Source organism: Micrasema longulum, unplaced genomic scaffold (genome assembly GCF_059751315.1).
Source record: "Micrasema longulum isolate JH-2025_06_02 unplaced genomic scaffold, ASM5975131v1 h1tg000444l, whole genome shotgun sequence".
Lineage (NCBI taxonomy): Eukaryota > Metazoa > Arthropoda > Insecta > Trichoptera > Brachycentridae > Micrasema > Micrasema longulum.
Genome location: NW_028277643.1, coordinates 316251 through 338735, shown reverse-complemented (window position 1 = coordinate 338735; position 22485 = coordinate 316251). Strand labels below are relative to the sequence as shown.

General features: G+C 31.0%; 1 protein-coding gene across 9 annotated transcripts in view; it reads right to left on the bottom strand.

Annotated features, from left to right (window-relative positions):
* LOC148281517 (UNC93-like protein) overlaps positions 1-17868 on the bottom strand; it is a 96329-nt gene extending 78461 nt beyond the window's left edge. For 2 of the 9 annotated variants that reach the window (XM_088226590.1, XM_088226598.1), the window contains exons 1-2: positions 6266-6444; positions 9-296 (exon numbers count right to left, since the gene is read on the bottom strand). In XM_088226590.1, the coding sequence (XP_088082716.1) occupies positions 9-275 (267 nt within the window). In that variant the 5' untranslated portion in view covers positions 276-296; positions 6266-6444. Of the gene's footprint in view, positions 1-8; positions 336-6006; positions 6160-6265; positions 6445-17623 lie in introns of those variants that run through there. The other 7 variants (XM_088226589.1, XM_088226595.1, XM_088226592.1 and 4 more) reach the window with 7 other exon arrangements.
* Positions 17869-22485: the final 4617 nt, after the last annotated feature.

Below are 22485 nucleotides of genomic sequence, written 5' to 3'. Positions count from 1 at the left end.
CATCTTACCTGGAATGCAGTAAAGTGCACCATGAACGCCAAGCTCAAAACAACAACATTCTTCATAATACGCCATTTTTCTCGTGGGTTCAGGACATCCTGGTACAAATCCTCCACATCCTTTGTCTTCAGATCTTCGGGGCTAAGTGCCTTCACGTGTTTACTGTCTCTTCTTTTTTTATCAAATTCCGAATTTTTTGTCGAATCACTTAAAGCTTTAGTATTTTGTTCGAGAGTGCTATCACTTCCACCGGATTCACTGTATTCACTTGTCATTTTTATTTATTGCTTATTTTCCTTAAAAATAATGATAAAGTACTAAATCCAAGATATCACCTCAAAAAATTATTTAGGTTAGTACATATTCAAATAATTTTAAAAATTAATCAGGATAACCTATCAATTTGATTTTATAATTTTTCTTTTCGTACCCTGCGGTGCATAGGACACTTCATAAGTAAACAAAATAAAGCGTATTTCTATCGTCTGTTTCAAGTAGGTAAGATAATCAGTCCTAAGCTTCAGGTGCGTCCAGTAACAAATTAATATTTCAGTTTACCCCTCCCGCTACCGTAATGTAACTGGCGTTGCAATTTAAAAAAAAAATATTTTGTCTTTTTTTAATGTTTTTACTACTAATTTTAAAAATAAATGCCTAGTAGGAGAAGATTCGCCCTAAGGCAGACTGGCAAATTATTTTATTCATATTAGAGTATTTCCATATACATACGCACACACGTGTGCTCTTATAAACATACATACAATTGCATTTAATTTAATAATATCTCAGCGACTGGTATGAATATTACGTAGAATGTTTTTGTAATCTTCTAGTTTACTTTAACACGGAAAAAAGAATATTAATTTTAAATCATGTATATAAATAATATATTACATAAAGCAATTATAATTATATTTATTGATTTATACATTTCATAAAAGATATATTTTTTTGTTTACTCGGCCCAGCTGTATGAAACAGTACTTACGATTTTCTTGTTATATTACTATAAAATATTTTATTCCTTTTTTTTTTTTTATTAATTGTTAAATTGTTTAAATTTTCTACTGAATATATTATATGATTTTAAGGTATTTTTTGAAAATAAATCTAGTATAATATGAAGGATTAATTTTGTTTATAAATCTTGGGTAAAAGGAAATTGATCTATGTTTATTTTTTAATATTAAGCCAAATATGTTAGAATTATATAAATTTTTGTAAAAGGCAGATTTACCATTTATGTTAATGAAATAAAATACAAAAGTATTTTTTAAAGTCCAAAACTTTTATGATTTAACCCTCATCACATTATATAACAACTGGCATTGCAAATTGGACTTAATTAATAATATCTTGGCTATTACTATAATTATTTTCACGATTTTCATATAAATCTTAAATCATGAGAAAAAAATGTATCACATGTAGATAGTTGTAAAAACCTCCCCTGTTTGTACCATTTATATGCCGATGATTTGCAATTGTATATTAATTTTGAACCCGTTGACATAGTTGAAACACATAGAGTAATGTCACATGCACTCTAGCATATCTCTTTATAGACAAAAAAACATGGACTTCTCATAAATCCAACAAAAACTCAAATTATACTTGTTGGTAGTAAACAAATGTATTCAAAACTGAATTTTTCCACACATCCTCTTTTCAAAATAGATGGTACAGAAATACCATTCATGATTTCAGTCCAAAACTTAGGTATTATCATTCAGAAGCATTTAGGGTGGCACGATCAGGTTAACGAAGTTAGTCATAAACTTTACAGCAGTTTGCACTCACTTAAAAGATTACAGAATTTCTTTCCAATTAAATTAAGCAAACATTAGTCCAGATCTTACTTTTTCTATTCCTTGATTATGCGGATGTATGTTATCCAGATGCTAACTCTGAATTACTTGATAAGTTAGAACGATTGCAGAATATTTGTATTCGTTAAATCTTCGATCTTTGCAAATTTGACCACATAACCGAGTATCGCACGCAACTACACTGGCTCAGTATCAGGCATAGAAGAAACATTCACATTCTATCACTTCTTCACAATATTCTAAATAATCTCACTTCGACTGTTTATCTGAGAGAGCTCTTCAAACCTCTTTCACAACACGGACTATCTCTTCGTTCTAGTAACGAGAGAACCCTTTTAATACCCTGTCATCGCTCTAATTCTTGCCTTCTCTTTCACAGTAGTAGCCGCTCGATTGTGGAATAATCTACTCATTAGAGACGCCCCTTTTTTATTTACATTTAAGTCAAGATTGAAATGTCACTATCTAAATATTTAAATTGTTCCTTTATCCTTCTTCTTTACTTCCCATCCCCTCTCCCCTCTTCATGGTATAGTGTTATTATTTTTTTTTAATTTTTTTTTGCTAAACTTTTTTTTAAATTTTTGTATAAAGTTGTAAGATTCAATATGTCCATGTATTTATACTTTTCTCAAACTGAACGGTTTGAGTAGGTAGGAAGAAATTGCCTTAAGGCAATATGCCCACCTTTTTATGTATATTTATTGTAAATGTTTATAAAGTGTCAAATAAATAAATAGTTTAAAATTCATTATTTAGTTTACCAAGATTTCCGAAAGTGATAAAATATTGAGTACCCTGAGACAAATATATAAAACGTTCGTTTGAGAGAAAGAGATGTTATCTAAATAGATCACCAAGCAAGACACGTATAATTTTAATAAGGCGAAAAGAGAACATTATTACTTAGCGATAATTTCCTTACCTTAAAGGAGTTTTTTTCAAATAGCATGTCATATGTTAAACAACCTTAATAATAAATTTACCACATCTATCCAGCCAGAAATCGAAATTAGTACTTCAAGAACAATACATATCTACACGACTAGGTGAACTTACCTCCACTCGATTTATTTATTCTTGATTTTTACCTGACCGCAGTTATCAAGTCAAAAACATTCAGAACTGTATTCTTTATCCGCTTGGATACAGAAATTTCTATTTCATGAGTGTTTCAAACATTTAAAAAATCCTTTAAATATATATGCCACAAATCATGGCAATGTTGAAAAATGTACTATTTAGTTTTTTGATATTGTAGTAAATATATACATCATTATTATTTCATTATTTTAGTTTTTGATGTGTGCATGGATCAAATCACTTTTTCGCAAAAAAACATGCGTTTCGTTTGTACTTGCTATTTTCTTACCCATTAAAATATTAACCTTTAATAAAAATCAACCCTTATGGTATTTATTATAAGGTACTTTAAAAACTCCCGATTTATTTTCAAAGATTGTACGAAAATATTTTGGGTTAATGTTAACGTACCGGAAGTTAAAAATAATACACTTTTCACTTTTTACGATTTTGAAATACATTCCAGGAATTTTTTGAAACAAAGGACTTTAGATATGTCTAGGTTGAAACCGTCAAACGCGTTAATTACAACTCTCAGCGAAAGATAAAATAATTTATCTAAAATATTTATTTTATTAAGCTTATCAATCAGATCGATTGCTTATAATCAGTAAGTAACCTAATAAGATAATTGATTTCTTCTTTTAAAATGATCCAAAAATGATGACAAAAGTGTATCTAAATATGAAATGCGCAATTTCAAAGAAATGTAATTGTCACAGATTTTTGGAATTTTTAAAAAGTCTGGATTATTGAGATAAGAATCATGACAGACTCTATTTTGTTGATCCTGTTTCCACCTAATCCAATCACGCATGAACCTTTATTTATATTGAAACTGAAAATGCGCTATTCTCCACTCAATTCCTACATTGGTTGGTTGGAAGAAATCGCCATTTGTTCATTTTATTTGTGTTAATTTTTGGATTAAATGTTTAAAGAGTTAAAAGATATTAAACAAATATTTCTAAAAAAGACTACGTTACTAACGCCCTAATCAGTTCAAGGCACAAATCCTTTTTTATAAGTCTGCTAAGACAAAAAAATATTGGAAGTTTTTTTAAGGAATAGCGTCAGCGTCTGAAATATTTTTATTGTTCTTATATCTAGAAATTTCACTCAAGACATGCATGTTTTTAAGGCATTGAAGCATTTAAAGCGCATGTATTTGCATAAGTGTATGCGTATATGTTTAAGTGTATGTGTATATGTGTATATATATATATGCATGTTCATGTGTGTATGTGTATATATATATATATATATATATGTATGCATGTATATGTTTGTATATATATATGTATATATGTGTATGTATGAATGTGTATGTGTTTATGTGTGTGTATATATATATTTATATATATATGTATGTATATATGGATGTGTGAGTGTATGTTTGTTGTATGTGTACATTTATATGTATTTTTATTTCTTTTTTCATTGTTTTAAATTTGTTTACTATTTTTTCTTCTTCTCTTCCTTCCTTATTTTCCCATCCCACTTCCTTTCATCCTTAACGAACTGTACGTTTTGTTTTTTTAAAATATTTCCATAATTGGTCTCGTTATTTGTTGTTATTTTTTATTTTTTGTTTATTATTATGACTGTGTTGGTTTCAAAAATAAATAAAATAAGGTGGTTCTACACCGCAACATATCAATGTTCCTGGACTGGTATCTGAAGCATAAAACTCATCACCATACCTTCCATGTATTAAAAAATATCTAGACACGCTGAATTCAAAGTACCAATGCATTGCCTTATGTACCACTAAGTGCGGATAGGGAAAAGTACGATATGTTAATAAAGTGTAAAAATTAATTAAATCAATAAATAATTATTACAACGTAATATTCGTTCTTATCCCGCCCATTGATGAGATTTAACCGGCGCGGCGGCGGCGTTCGAAATTGAATTTAATTAATTAACATTTCGGCAACTACTATGCTATTTTGTTCAAATCTTCAAGTAAACGTTAAAACATAATAAAAAAAATCTTTCACATAATTTGGTATATATTATTAGGTGCCTCAAAATACTGTGTGGAGGAATAAGCCCATGAGATTAGACACTAAAATGAGAATATACAAAACATGTGTCAGACCGATAGCCACCTGCAGAAAAGAGGCAAGAGCAGACGCGCAGAGCTCGGCTGCGAAGTTCTGAGATGCACGCTGCGAGACCGCACGAGGAACACTGATATTTGGAGCACGTGCAATATAAAATATATTGTAAGATAGAGAAGACAGCGAAGGCGGTACAGGAGTCAACAGAATAGTGGAGGACATACTTTCACAAATCGCACTTTATGGAAACCCCGAAGGGATAAAACTACCAGGCAGACCCGAAAGAGCAGGCGCAATAGCTTGCAGTCAGCGTCCTAAGAGGCAACAGTGGCACAAACAGATCCACAAGATTTAAAGAAAGGATGAAAAAGAAAAAGATAATTTTCAATAAAATGTTTTGTCCATCAGGATTTCTAAAAATTAAGACCATTATTAATTTACATAAACCTCATCAGACCGGTCATTGCATATGGTCCCAAATGCTGGGTTATGACCAAACGAGATGAAAAATGGTACTAATATTTGAAAGAAAAATAATAAGGAAGATATTTGGTGCTGTCAACCGAAACGGAGTGTAGAAGAGACGGTTTAATCATGAATTAGAGGCACTGTATGGCGAACCCAACATTGCACAATTCATAAAAAATAAGATTACAATGGTTGGGACATGTGCACAGAATAAATGGTAACCGTACGCCAAAAAGTATTTTTTATACAACTTTGAAAAGCAGAAGAAGCAGAGGCAGACCAAAATTAAGATGGCTGGATAATGTTGAATGTGACATTAGAGCAATTGGCCCGACAAACTGGAGAAGAACCGTAGGGTGCAGAGAGGAATGGAGACATATTCTGGAGGAAGCCAGGGCCCATAACGGACTGTAGCGCCACTGATGATGATGATGAGACAAACATATAGAACATTCATTTTAGAGAAATATATGCAATCTAATTGGATTACTAAGCACGACACACATGTACTTTTAATATGATGAAAAGAGACAGTGATTATCTGGAAATCATTTCCTAACCTCAGGTGATTCGAGGGAGTTTTTTCACACAGTATGGTTGAGATATAATTTCCTGAATATAGCCTTATCCTCCTTGTCGGTATTTTTCAAAAATGTTTTCCACTAAACAAAGCTTTAACAACATGCATTTGATGATCGTTAAACACCAAAAAGTCTTTAAAAATATTTTCCATAATTGTTTTCAAACTGAGCGTAACTAATTTGATATACTCGTATCTTAAAAACATAATAGTTTATAACGTAATTATTTTTGTCTTACTTTACACAAAATGTTTTCACAATATCACAACAAACGTCTTTATCTCTTGATACTTTAACGCAAACAATGCATAGCATTTTATTCAGATTATGCTCCAAACAACGACTTCAAGAGCCGGTGTTTTTTACCGTCACCTTAAATTTCAAAGCAACTGAATATTATACAATTGCATACGCTAGATAGCAAACGTATCAGTATTATAAATCAATCATATTTTACAATTGTATGAAAAATTTATTATTTGTTTATGAGCAAACGTTTTTTCACTATATAATCGTTATCACATTTACGATTAAATAGAAATCTTATCAAATAAAAACAATAAAAATGTGTTTTCAATGTACGAAGATAGGAATAAAATATTAATTAATTGGCATTCTGGTCCACTCGTTTTCACATTCTGGCCATTCGTTTTCTCTGTGCCCAGGCGAATGAAGAATATAGTTCTGGCCCCTGAAGTGTAAAACTGATCGGCTTACCTCCATGTAACAGATGATAAAACTATGTTGCATATGGTTTACCAATGCACTGAGTTCAAAAGGGGGGATGATGATGATGTATCATTAAAATGTACAAAATATTGTTTGCACAAAATAATCAAAAAAGTAAAAGGATTAATCAGATTATAATTAAGTGAGAAATACATCTTAATTTGTAGCAACAGAGAAATATACATTATTTAGAAGGAAATATGGAAGTCTAGGCATTTATAGGGCTTGTGGCCTGTCATTGGCTAGTTTAAGTTGCCACTTTACAGGCTGTTTAAAATTTACCTTTCTGATTATGTCAAAACATCCATATTTCATCAATTTTTCTCAATTGCACAATCGTTAGACTTGTGCCACTTTTGATAGAGTTTGAAGTTTGAAATGAGAAATTATATTTCACATTTTAAACTCATATTAATTTTTGACGTACTGTGTAAAAAAACACTTTGAAAGTCACTTTGTCGTAACCTTAGGTTTCCCAATATTAACTTTAGGTAACCGGAGATCATATTCAATTATATGTGCCTTGTTTAGATAACTAATTAGATTACATCTCTTTCTCTCAAATGAATGTTTTATATATTTGTCTAAGGGTACTCCATATTTTATCATTTTCCGAGATCCTGATGGACCAAATATTGAATTTAAAATTATCTACTACATGTGACACTTTTTTTTTCTCAAATGTTCAGATTTATCGGAAGATCGTGGTAATATTTAAAGTTAATGTCAAGATATTATTAATTAAGTGCAATTTGTAACGCCGGTTGTGATGTAATGTGATGGACGGGCGGGTTAAATTATAAAAGTTTTGGGCTTTAAACAATGCTTTAGTATTACTTGATATGAAAACGGTTTCAATTTTGTTATTTTTAATGAGAGTTCATCGTTTTCTTTGTATTTCTTATGTTCGTCTTATTTATATCAATCGCTACAAAAACTTATACTGAATTCAAATGACATATTATTACGATGGTATAATAATAACATGTATGGTAGGTCTGTGAGTTAGCATCCTTTCTGTTCAAAGGGAAGTCATTCAAGATAAAGGAAAGGTTCTGTTTGAGAAGGACAAAGGGTCCGTATTTCAGATTTCAGGTACAAATACTTAATCGCAATCGCTGACAAATGGCATTCAATCTAAGAAAATATTTCTGGGCTTATGAAAGATAAAATCCGATTGTCGATTGGTTCTTGTTGTATGTTTAGCTAACTCAAAGCATTTTCTTGGAACGCTGTTCTCATACCAGTTTTTTTAATGAAAACTTAAGTTACATAACGTTACATAATAATACATACATATTACCTACATATGAGTAAGTATGCGAAAGATAAATTACATATGTTCAAAGTAAAGTATTATTATGTCGAAACCAAGATTTTTGTCGTCAATTACGAGGTATACAGTATTAAATCCCATTTTTTTAATAACAAAGATAATTTACATTTTGTTTACTGAAACTCCACACCACATTAGAGATAGACTGTAATAAAAAGGCAGTACTAAGAAAAGTAAGACACAAAAAACTTTAAATATTTTTTTTAAGAAAAAAGTTACAGTATTACTTATAAATACCCAATTATTTATAAAAAACAAACAGTTTAAATTTATTATTTCCTGAAAAACAATACTTACTGTTAGTTTATCAAAAATATAAACTTATTTGAAAATAAAACCAATTGTTGATGTAGAGGCACCCTTTTATTTATTTATGCTTTATTAAGTTAAAAATTATAATTAGAAATCAAACACTGATTTGAGTCTACTGAACACTTTATTTTATGTTTACAAATATAAACATATAAAAATAAAATCTTCGTGACAATTGTTTTGCCTTATTAGGGCATTTTCAAACGAATGTGAAGATTATATGGATTGAATGTCCTTATATAGTTATAAAATTCAAGGTACTTAAGTAGAAAATAAAAAAAATCTTATGAACTATAGCATGTACATTAATCACAATTTATTAAGTTAGTTCATAACATCTTAAGAATTAATATAAACTTTTAATAATATTACATTTTTTTCATCAAAATTTCTCAAAAACATATTTAAGATTAAGATTTATTATTTGGAAATATTAAACTATAATACGTATATTATCCCTACATTTTTTTAATGATGTATAAATAACGTTTATTTTTTACTTATTATAAAATAGTATTGTTTATATCATCGATAAAAAATTATTTGGATTTACTGTTGTAAACCCGTACATTTGATGTTGTACCATAAGGATACTTAGAGGTAAACAAAGGTATTTTCATTTTGAGCATTAAAGAAACAACAACAAAAAAAACATTGACGCATTAAGAAAACATAAACATTAATACATTTTATAAAGCAAACTTACTTTAAAGATTCTAATTAAAAAATACCAAATGTTTAAAGCAAAAAAAAAGTTATGTGACTCTTTTGAAAAGTTAGGTTTTTAGAGATACCTACTGTAGTTAACCTCTTGCATACAGATATATACTGCGTACTTAAACAACATTCACGTAAAATAGATTCACATAATCACAAATCCACACCCAGTCATTTTTATGAAATTGTGAGTTTGAAAAAACTAAGGTGATTGTGATAAATGTGATTGAAATACTTCTTGGATATTATAAATTATATATTTCTAATACAAATTATTCAAGCAAAGTGAACACGAGAACAATACTGTCTTGTCCCAGTTCCGTTTACTGCTTTGACCGCGCTGGACAGGACAGGGGGACAAAACGAAAATTAGACCACGGTTCAATCGTCGAACGCAAAAATGGATACGTCGCAACCAAATAGTTAAATCAGCTACTCAATAGAGCGGCTAGGTTGTTCATTAAATGGTGGAATTTAACTGAATAGCTAGGTCATTTGATGAATAAATTAAGATAACTCATCTTTCAACATGTTAGCTGGTTGAAAACTTGCCCTTTGGAAACGGCTGAACCAAAAGCCACCGGGTTAGGTAAGGATGGGTTTGATTAAGTTTAATAATATAAATGTAATATAAACGTTCATATTTTTTTGTTATGTTATTAAATTTAATTAAAAATTAACTATTAATTTAAATGTAGAATTAAGTTAATTTTAAAAAACGTTTTTTTAATAATATAAACTAAACGCAACATATACTAATTAATTAAAAAATAAAACAATTGTTCTTGTTGTATTAGAATTCAAAAGACCAAGCGATGTTCAACCCATACGTTAAACGTTCATTCAACGAATGGCCTAGCCATTCAGTTGAATGCCAGCGATTAATAAACAGCCTAGCCGCTCAGCCAAATGGCCGATTCAACTATTTGGCGGCGACAGATACACAACGACGTGCACGGGGGTGAGGTTTAGCATTTGTTCTGTGGAGATAGTCTACCCATCTGTCTCTAAGATAATGTCCATTGCCCTGTCCTCAAAATTTCTGTGCACACTACGACAATGGGTCTGAAGCTGGAACAAGACAGTTATTTCATGTCCTCGTGTGAACAACGCGTTAAACGTTAATGTAGGGCAACAATCAGGAAGTTCAGTGCTACGGGAAATTCGATATAATTAAATTTTTCTACACGCGGTAAAAATTAGAGCGTTTTATTGTAATACGAAGTATTTCAAAAATGTATGAAAAAATTAATAAAAAGTATTTAAAAAAAAAATATTTGAACCACGTCACAACTAATCAACCAATAATAAAGTATTGTGATAGATTTTTTGTTTCCGAAATGCCAACTTACCAATCAGCAGAACCCACTGACAAGATCTGTGTTGTCACTGGCGGAGTAATTTCAAAATTACAAAACTTTAAAAAAGATAAAGAAAAATATTTTTTTTAAATTTGGCTTGTTTGATAGTATATTCACATTTTTTTTAAAAGCACTGAACTTTCTTACTGAAACTAAGTATGTGAAAAGAGGAATTTATTATTTGAAAAGACAAAATTTTGTGATTTGTGAAAACAGTTAAGGAAACAGTCAATTTATTGTCTTTGAAAACTACACTGGGTTTAGTTTAAATTTTTGTGAACACTTAAATCCAAAGATCATAATTAAACGTAGTTATGCAGAAAGCAGCCAGTCCACAATTTCGTGAAAATAAGATATGTATGTTATCGGATGCAGTAACGTCAATTCTATGTTCTGCTCAAAACAGCCAGACTGCTTTCATACAAAAAATTGTATTAATCACCTTTCGAAAATGGTGTCGATCACAAAAACAGCATTTCTCAATTTATAGAAAAACCCCACAGCATTAAAAAAAGCTTACGGTACTTAAAAATCATTCAAACCGCTCAATTACATATAAAGAATCTTGATTGTAATATTTATAAAAAACTTATTTATTCATTGTTTATCATTTGCTAAAGTCAAAAACATTCTAACTGTTGTGGATATTAAATTATTAAGTCTTTTCACGAAAGTGCTATTATCTCAGTTTCACTTTTCTATGTTCAACTACGTTCAATTTACTTATCATTTTCTTTCCCCACATAATGTTTCACAGGGCATTTTATAATAATAAACATAACCGATGCAGCGTTTTTACATCAGTGGATATTTTTTGTTATATAAAGATAAAATGACCTGTTGTACACTTTAGGTTCCAGCCTAGAAACTATAAGATAATATTCTACGTGGTGTAAAAATACCAAAATAAATTAGTTTGGTTGTAGTACAGTCCAATTTGTGTGGTATAATTGATTTTTGTGTATTTTATAAGACCACTTAACAGTACATATAACTGTTGTCAGTTCAAGGATAAACAAACAGAGTTTTTATGGAAATTCTCGGTACAGTTACGATCCAATAGTCATTAAGCGCGCTATACACTACTAATAAAAATGTTAATTTCTATTATTCCTAAAGAGCGGTTGAAAAGAAACTCGTCAAATCTGTTTGCTGAAATTGCAAGCAGTTTTAACAACTCCCAGCTGAATAATAATGAAACAATTTTTTTTTTTTTGTTTTAAGTGGATTTTTTGGTTGCGATATAATTATTAAGCTTAGCAAACAACGTTATTTTATTTTTTAACAAAAAAATATCCGATTAAAAACCAGTTTTTTAATTATAAATCGAAAAACAAGTTTACTTCGTACGATTTTTTTATACTCATTTTTTTATAATCATTATTTTTTTTACATTTTTTTTTTTACCACAACAGGCCAGGAGGCCTAATTACAGTGGTGAATTACATCAAAGAGCACCCAGGCTTGAGAAAAATCACATTTCAATTTTTGTTTTCTCACCGGGAATCGAACCCAGAACCTTCCGTGCGTGAGTCAAGCGTCTTGACCACTACACCACGGAGGCCGCCTATTATGTACCTACATGTACTTGGTGATAGCCGACTGTAACATGCTGGAAACTTACCCCTCGGGGCCACATTTAATCGGCCCGTCAGGTTTCAATCAAATATTTTCTTAGAACACTACATTTTCAATTATATTTAAAAATAATGTAAAGGTTTTATGTTGTCAAAAGTTAGTGGATAGAGCACTGTATTGGTACTAAATCGCAGTTAATCTTCATCGTTTTGTTACTTGAAGGTAAGATAATCATTTTTACGCTTTAGGTCCAGGGACTATGAAATGTATATCATGCTATAAAAACATTTTTTTCCAATAAATATTTTATGTCAACTCTTTTGGAATTTGAACTCGAGGCCTCTTGGAAAGTAGGCATATGCGCTGATCATTTGACCATGAGGCGGACCAAAAATACTAATCTACAAATGTTTTTTTTATTAAAAAATGATTTTTAAGAATATAACAAAAATAAATGTAAAGAAAAAATTCTACAGATGCATTGTAAAACTATGCAAGAAAACACAAAACATTATTATCTGTTGAAATATTCAGATTTCATATTCCATCATAATAGATCTTCACATGTCGCAGTGACGTCAGAAGCTTGCATAGCACTGACCCCCGCCACTAGGAATAAGATATATTTCGTATTAACATGTATGTATATTAATAGTTCTATTGATATGTAAGTATCAAAATATTTTTAAGGTTACTAAAATGTTTTTCTTATTACTTTTGATATTTTTATAGTTTATTATTTTATTTAATCAAAAGCAAATTGATTGCTAAAAAATACGCATTTTTTCAGTCTGCAAAAAAATTTTAGTAATCTCTCGCAATATAAACGAAAAACGGAATTCGGTTATTTTTTAATTTCAACTAGCCAAATACAACGGTAGCTCTAACAGTTTTGTGTAACTCAAAAAAGTTGTTTAAAATATTTTTCCCATACAAAATATTTTTTTATAAATGCAGTCTCCATATACAAACCCAATCAGCTTATGCGTATTGGACGTATTGGTAGGTAAATGGTTTATGCGTTTTAATTGCGTACTGGTTTTTATGCTACAGGAATTTTCGTACACCTTTAAATTAATTTAATTTGCAATGCAGTCCAAAGTTGCTTGAACATCCAACGCAACGTTGGATCGGCAAATAGAGAGCGTTGTCCAAACGCCATAAACTAACAACACAAAAAATATCGCTCCATTTTCCCCGCCGAATACGTGCCGTTAAATCGCTAAAGTTTTTTATTATTATTATTTTTAGTATTGTAAACTCGGTGAAAAGTAAATCTCATATAAGTAATTTTCGTCGCGTATCATTTGAACCCAGAACCAAGAAGCAAGTAGTGGATCGGGATCACTCGACGAAGTTGGCCAAATGACATGCTTACACAAGGAAATACTAAAACACAGTTTCCTGTAGAGGTGATCTGTCTTTTCGATCATACTCTGCTCTTTTACATAATTTGAAATATTTTATCAATTTAAATTTTATGATGTTTCTAAAAACAAAAAAAAATGAATGTCATTATTCAGAAAGTTGCCAGTACAGGATTGAAAAAAATAGATATTTGTGTTATCGCAGTTCATAATGGAGTTCTGGTACCAACCCTAATGTATGGAAGCGAAGCATGGAGTTGGAAAAAAAGGGACGAAAGTAGACTGAATGCTGTTGAAATGCGATCCCTCAGGCGAATGTGCGGAAAAACAATGTATGATAGATGCCCTAATGTCGAAATTAGAGCAGAATGCAAGGCTGAGTTAAGCATTATCGACAAAATTAAGAAAAGTCTTTTGCGATGGTTCGGTCATGTGGAGCGAATGAATGATGAAAGAACGGCTAAAAAGATTTATGATGTGAATGTGTCTGGTTGTAGAAGTCGAGGAAGGCCGAGAAAGACATGGCATGATCAAGTACAACAAATTCTTGAAAGTGGTCATGTGAAAAGTCGGAATAATCGACGTGCGTGCATGAGAAGATGTATGAATGTGAAGGAAGCAAAGGAAGTGTGCCAGGACAGAGTGGTGTGGCGTTCTATCCTCTCTGCCTACCCCTCCGGGGAAACGGCGTGATGGTTAGTTAGTTAGTTAGTTAGTGTTATCGTGTGCAGTAAGATCAGTTTTGCTAAAAACAGCCAGACCGCTTTCATACAAAAAAAAATGTAAAAATCACCTTCTAAAATTGTGTCGATCACAAAACCGGCATTTCTCTATTTGCAGAAAACACTCACAAGACTAGAAAAATCTTACGATGCTTAAAAAACCATTCAAACTGGTCAAATGTTTAATCAGATTCTTGTTTGTTTTATAAAAAAAAACAATGCATTCATAGTTTTTTATTTGTCAAAGTCAAAAACATTCCAACTGTTTTGTAAATTTAATGAGGTATTTACTCTTTTCACAAAGGTGCTATTATCTAAGTTTCACTTTTTTATGGCTGAATGTTTTCTGCATAAATTTGTTCAATTGATATTTAGAACTTACTAGAAATTACTTTTCGAATTTTCGTAGACGAAACAAGCAGTGTCATACCATTTATTACACCGGGGGGTATTTCAAATTACATGAAACATTATCACGATTGTCCGTAACGGGGATGACGTGCGTGGGAACATACATTTTTGTGCCCTTTTTGACATAACTTGTCAGTTTCAAGTTGGTGATGTATGTAAAGTAAGGGACGCTTAACCTTGTCAGGACAGTGGGCGGACAAATTGGGTCAAGTGAGGGTTAGAAAACGAACAAGCAGGGATAAAAGGGTAGGGTACTGTTTATTCAACCGAACAAACGTGATCCCAAGATTGCCCGATTCGGCCACTTGTCAGAAAAAAGGCGTAAATTGACGATTTAAATTAGAATTGTCGGTGCCGGCTATTTTAAAGTCTTAACATACTCATAAGAAAGTTAGACAAAGATGACGTATTTGAAAATTGAACGCAAATATCGAGAAATGTTGAATGTTTTGCAGTGCGTTTGAATGTTTAAAAAACATAATGTTGTCAGAATGTTTTTAAATGAAATATTGCTGTCTACTTTTGAAATGTGTGTGTTTACTTGGTTGACCGACAGGCATTTACAAATTAACATAGAGTAAAAAAACATTCGAAAGTACTGTGTCGATTTTTTAACACATGTAAAGCAGACAAAAACTTAAATGCACTTAACGATCCATGGAAAGACAAATGCTCAGTGTATGTCTAGAATAAGAAATTGACAAATTTCGTAGATATCATGAATCAAATAATTAAATTAAAATTTCAGCAAGCACGACAGTTGGCGAGACAAAATGATGACAGGTGGTAACCCAGAATAATGAAGTAGAAATTAGAAGGCCACGAGAATATTGGCTAATGACATTGGCTCGATAGCCGATATAACATGAATTAAAAAAGCGATGAATAAAAAGGAGTGGAAACGTAGAGAAAGGGCCCTTTATCTTGCTCTGGAGAGAACAACGTAAAGCGTCCATTGTCTTGTTAACCTTAATAATAAGTTAAGGAATGCTATCTTTGTTTACTTTTTTTATATTTTACTTTTTGTGATGTTGCATGTTCACTTAATTGCCATACTTACTAGTTCTTTGCTCAATGTATTATTATTGCGTTTCTTAAAATTATTTTTTATTATTAACTTTTTAAAATCATTCTTATGTTGTTGAAATTCCATTTGTCGATGCGCTTTGAAGCTGCAAGACTTTTTGTGATGTTAGCTATCATATTATGTAAATGTTATCAACTATCATACATCTAAATTTAGTAAATGGGGTCTAGAATTTCAACCGTTCATGCGGTCAGTAACTGCAAGACTTGTTGCTATCTAAATTCTCATTTTATAAATTTGCTTTTTATTTCGTTTTTAAAATATCACTTAAACTTTAAACTTCATCGTCAAATAAAAAAAAATAAAATTAAAATGTAAATAGGGGCTAGATTTCTTATTGTCCATGCGCTCTGTAGCTGCAAAACGTTATGTTATCCAGCTCATATAAATTATAATTGGAGACGAGGAACTAGAATCCCAACCGTCCATGCACTCTGTAGCTGCAAGACGTATTGGGATATTTATTTATTGTACAGCGCCCTTGAGGTGATTTTTACAAAAATGGCGCTGTATAAAGTATCCAAACATTATTATTATTATTATTATTATTATTATGACGAATAACACATAGTAAGTGAGATGAAAACGACGATTTTAAAAATCTTTAAACCGAATGTAATAGTTACATAAGCACGGTCTCCAAAAAATAATAAGAAAACAACTCATTTGAAAATTGAAAAGAAACGCTGAGGAATGTTGATACATCAGAATAAACATTTGAAATTCGTTTATTTCCGTTTTGCTTTGTTGTCGTGTTTTTCTTTTACCTACAATACGGTGTTTTTGCAAATCGGAAATAACATTGAGAAAACGTCAAATGTTTGTGGCGAATTTCAACGATTCTAAAAACATTACTATTAATGTAAAAAAAAATATTTTTCGTTTGTAATTTTTGGGTTTAAAAACGAGAAAATACAAAACGGCTCGCGGTCGGCGTCACCTCACTTTTGACGTTACACGTCATGCCCGCCGAGTGCCCTTCTAATAAAAATTTCATACAAGTATGGTGCGGTAATTCGAAATATGCGTATGTAAAACCACTATGAAAAATTTATCGGATGTCGCACGGTAAAAATTACAATACCAAGAATTAACATAGTATTTTTTTGCTTTTTAAAAATTGATAGTAATGCAAAAACAAACAAATAAAAAAAACATGTAAATTTTAACCAAACGCTGGTATTTTTAGCGCGTCTGAATTGAAATTACACTATTACTTTTTCATATTTGCGTGGAACTATTTTTTTTTATTTAGGTGTGAAATAAAAACAGAACCTCGCGTGTTCTTGACTGAGGTAAAACTTTTAAAAATGGAAATAGTATATTGAAAACAACTTTGCCTTTTAGAATTCCGAGTACGTTTGTCTATGGCACAGCGTTTTAGATTCCGAGCTCGGTTCTCAGTCAGGTCTCAGGTCGACGCAAAATGTTTGTTTGATTTGTTATTTTTTTACTAATCCGGACGGATTAAGAATACTGGGCGAGTGTTTTCGACTCGATGATTTCTCTCAGGTTAAAACCCTGGATAGAAAAATCGAGTGAAGGTAAGTCTTTCTCATTGCGTAGTGATTGGCGCGTTCGACTACCATTTTTTAGGTCCTGTGTTTGATTCCTGGCAAGGTGGACGTGAAGTGTTGATTTAAAAAGTTGTTTAAACTGCAATACTTCATTGTTTCTAGACTGGTATTTTAAGCGTGGGACTGATAATCGATGACACCTTTATTAAGTATAACATTGCGATGCCCTATGCACTGTTGGGTGTGGACAATTTTTACTGCTGATTAACTTATTTTAACTTCAATATTACATGATATTTCGACTGGCGCTTGAGTCGTGAGATTTCAGATCATCTTGTTCAATCATCAGAATATCAATGCAAGGCACTATTTACCAATGTAAAAATATAAGGAAATGATCGTTATGATTTAGATAAATTATTTAGAGATAATGGTTCTCTGAATTGAGTTTTATTTTACCTAGAACTTAAGTTAATCAAAATGTTAGGAATTTATGATATTGCTGTAAAACAATTCACCTTATTATTATTTCCACTATAAACACATGATTAACACACAAACACAAAATCCACTTAATTGTTATTACATCTACGAAATAATCTTTTGAGTGCGATTGTCAAGTATCGATAAAGGTAAAATATCGCATGATGTATGTAACGCTTTTGATAAAATACATGTAACCCGAATGCCGGTCGATTCATACTAATATTGTACCGAGTGTTGGTACAAAACGCTACAGCATTCAATAACACAACAAAAGAAAAATGGCTCGTCGAGTACCCATAGATTGATCACAAAATAAGTGTACCTTTCTGGCGTGACGCGTTGGCCGAGTAATTAAAAGTGCATTTGAAAATGAGAAAATATTCTCGTAAATGTTACTTTGTCTAATTGGAACGCTAACACACAATATATATATATAGATTTTAAAAATTTAAATAGATATTGTGATGCGTTGAACTAGGAGCGTGAAAATCTACGATAAGTCATCTTACGATTGCTCCGATTCCAGTTAATTAAAAAAAAAATTAAGAGGTGACTTATGGAGTCATCCACGCCTCCCACTCAGGATGTAACCAAAGAAAGTGGGATGGGAAAAAAGGGAAAGAAGAGAAAAAGAAAAAATAGAAAGTAAAAATAGAACTGCACATACAACATACATACATTACGCACACACACATCCATATATAAATATCCATATATAAATATAAATATATATATATATATATATATATATATATAATTATATATTTACATATATATTAACATACTCACACACACATACATACAAACACATACACAAATGCACATACATAGGCGTACATTTTTATAATTAATAATAATATAATTAAAACGTATAAATAAAACGATTAAAAAAATAGTAACTGAAAATTTTGCTCTTGTGACGTATCTATCGTAATTTTGATTTATTTTTTAAAACAGTATTTTCATGCGTTGAAAACATCCATTTTGTTAAAAATTTTATCGTATGACGAGCATACTTGATGAGTGTATTCATTTTTACCCAGATTCGATTGTCGAAGAGATCATGGGATCTTTCATAGGTTCAACCAGGAGAACAGTGTGAAAGTTGAAATTAATAACGCTGGAATAGTGTTCACAGAGTTTATCTTTTTTTATTCAAACACAACAAGAAGCTTTGATATAAATGTATGTACTTAATTCACATAATATAAAATAAAATTAAATGAAAGTTACTTATAGTAGGAATATTGTATACTCATATTTTTTATCTGAATAAACTAATACAATTTATCCTGCAATGATTAATCATTAGATTACCTAAACAAACGATCATGATTAATTAGAGAAATAAATGATATTTTATAATAGAAAACTGATGAGACTAGAATTATATACATCAATTAACTTCAAAAACATGAATCGAAAAGTCCGAGAAGTAAACTGTAGTGAAGTTTGATTTTAATTGTCATCTTCTCATTAAGACATGCGCTGCTATCTTCTTGTGGAGGAATGTAAGGCAACTTATCGATCAACATAGAAAATTCCATTTCCTATACATATTTGCCGATTTCACATGAATTATGGATTTCAATGCGAGCTGTCCGTCCTTTAATAATCAAATATACGGAAGTTCCGATAAATATAGTATTGGAAGTATTTCCTATAGGATAAGAGAACTTTTCCCCATAACGGTGAGTTTTGTTCTATAAATATCATAAAGGTTGATACATTATTATAAAAATAGCATTGAAAGTTCATGGCCTAAGTAATGGTAACAAACCCTTATGGAAAAAAAATAACATAATTAGTTAACGTGCCAGATCTAGATCAGATTTACCATACAAAAATTATTTAACTCATTATTTCGGTTCCTAAAAAATTTTATGGCAGCCTTAAGCTGATTGATTATCCGTAGCATGGTAAGCAAAATGGCAGTGCTTCCGTAAAGTCATCATTGTTCTGTGGACTGTCAGCGCTCAGCGCGTTTTACCGTTTTCGTTTTTTTCTCTGGCAGTCTTGCCAGGTGTGAATTTATTGTGAATGATTGCAAAAGTTTAGGCATGGCAACTGCTAAACTAGTATAATGAAATATACAAGTTAAAAAAAATAAAAAACAGCGAAACCGGCTTGTCAGCTCTTTTCCCTTTCTTTACAGAGACATATCTAAAAAGAAGTAATTTTTTTTTTCGAGAAGTCAAAAATAGGGTTTATTTCAAATTTCTTGGACTAGCATCCCTTTTTTGAACCCTTTCAACTCGATTGCAAAAAAAAGTTAAGTCGAAAAACGTATTTGACCAACAAAGCGATACGTACTGGACGCGGACAAGAGAACTGGCAGGGCAGAAGAGGGGTAGGAGTTTGTGGAAGGGATGTTATTCCAAGAAGTTGAAAATTACTTTATTTTCAAATATTAAAAAAAAAAAACTTAAAAAAATGTGGTGTGAAACGAAAAAACTATTTATTTTTAGATTTAAGGTTTACCATTAGGAATGTTCCTCTGAAGTTTCGCAGCCTGATCCTGAAACACAATGTTCAACTCATTTTTACATTTTAATATATTGTTATGCTTATAAAATATATTTATCATATTTTAAAAAGTTTTCTATGTGGAAATTTCCGCAAAACTCATTGTATAAATTTAAAATGCAACATAAATATTATTAAAAACTTAAAGGAAAACATTCGTATTTTTGAAATCATCAAAATGTATTAGAAAATACGTTATTAAAAATTAATAAACAAATATATTGAGTCCGCTCAAAAGTCAATATTACAAAAGTTATTCAGGTACACAAACCTAAGCAGATATTTAAAGAATTTCAGAGTTATTTTTAAATTAATATATTTTATTATGGGCAACTAAAAAATGGAGAGTATTTTAGAAAAAAGAATATGGAAGTCTAAACATTAACGGGCCTTATGATCTGTCATTAACTGGTTTAGGTGGCCATTTTATACACTGTAGCGTTCATCATTATATTATTTTTTTATTGTATTTTATAATTCTCACTACAGTGTTTGTAAGAAAAAAAAAATATTTTTACAAAAATAAAAGACGAGTGATACTTATCCGTAAATTTGCATTATTCAGTATGTATGTCATTACATTTTTTTTTATTTATTAATGGCAAAAAAATAAAATAAAAACATAAAAAAATATACTTTTTTATTAAAGTATTGCTAGAAAAAAAAAATCAATAACTAACCGGTTTTGCGAACAGCCTATATGCGAAAACGTGATAATCCGATACATCCTTACATATAAAAATATTTATGTGCCTTTACCAATTACCTTTGATAACATTTCGCTATTGTGCCAAATGAAGCATTCTTATTTGATCAAGCATCAACATAATGATAAGCAGTAATCCGACTAAAAATGCATGGATTAATATTGAAATGATAACAGAATAAAATTATCGAAGATGAAATTGAATTACGTGACGAACCAACTGTTTTTGCAAGCAAATAAACGAATTTAATATTTAACAACTAGACCAGCCATATTGAATCGTTCTGTAGAGAAAAAAACTACAGTGCGTCCGAACGTTTAGTAAGCCTACGTTACGTTAATGTATTTTTGCAAAAATTGAAGAACAACACAAATGCCTGTCGGTGAACCAAGTATATATACAAATTGGTTTGTAAGAGTAGACACACAAGAATGATTTATTTGAAAACTTATTGTTTCGCACACAAAGCAGAGGCTATTAAAGATTGAAATTAAATGTACTTTCCTCGTTTATTTATTTAAATATGTGAAAAATCACATATGCAAAATTACAAACCAATAATTCTACTTAAGCACTAAGGATAAGTCAAACAAGCGAAGCAGTGCGTTATAGCGGAATACTTGAGCGGATTTATCGGTTCCTATATGGGCATTATGAGCAATGCCTGCTCTAAGAACCGATATGTTGCGGCAAAAAAAAAAATAAGAACGTATTTGCAAATGTGTAAACAGATACATCTTTTTAAAATATCTAGAAGTACGTATTGTGAAATTAATTAAAAATGTAAATAGAATTTATAGGTTTAAATAAAATATAAAGGTATTTACTTAACATATAGGTGTGTTTATAACATTAACAGATTATCTACAAATTAAGTCACAATAATTGAAACAAATTTTTTATCTTCTTGCTTCCAATATCAATCTACCATTCGCAATTTTGTTTCCCAAAATATGTTCTACTTTCGTTTTTCCAGATATATGACGTTAATATGTCATTTTTTCATCATCATCATCATTCCATGTCAGCTCCCTAGTTGGAGCATATGGTATCCACAATGAGTTTCCATGCATCTCTATTGGCTGCCAACTCCTTTTTTTCTTCCCAAATCAGGTTCTCGTCCCGAAGTTCTCGTCAGCAGTGCACGTCCAGGATGTCGAGAACGCGATGCCTCGTAAAATAGGCAAGCGAGGTTAAGGCTCTCTGGAGGCATCCGCAGAATATGACCTAGCCAACCATAACGCCTCCGCTTCAGGATAGTTGTTACCGGAGTCTGCTGCGTCCGTTCTCTTATTACTTCGTTCCTCACAAAATCAAAACACCGCACACCCAAGATTCTTCTGAGACACCTATTTTCAAATCTGCAAGTTTGAAAACGAACCGTAATACAAATATTTTGAGAAACATCAACAGTCGAACGGATGCGCCGTGTTGATGTGTCCAAACCCTAAGATACCTATACATTATAATGCTTATGTCCTTTTCTCTGTAGATGTTTTTTGTTGTATGTGATAACGACATCAAAACGAATGATTTTAAACGTTCAACAAAAATTATAGTGGCAATGCGCACACCAACAGGCGAATATTTACACCAATCAGA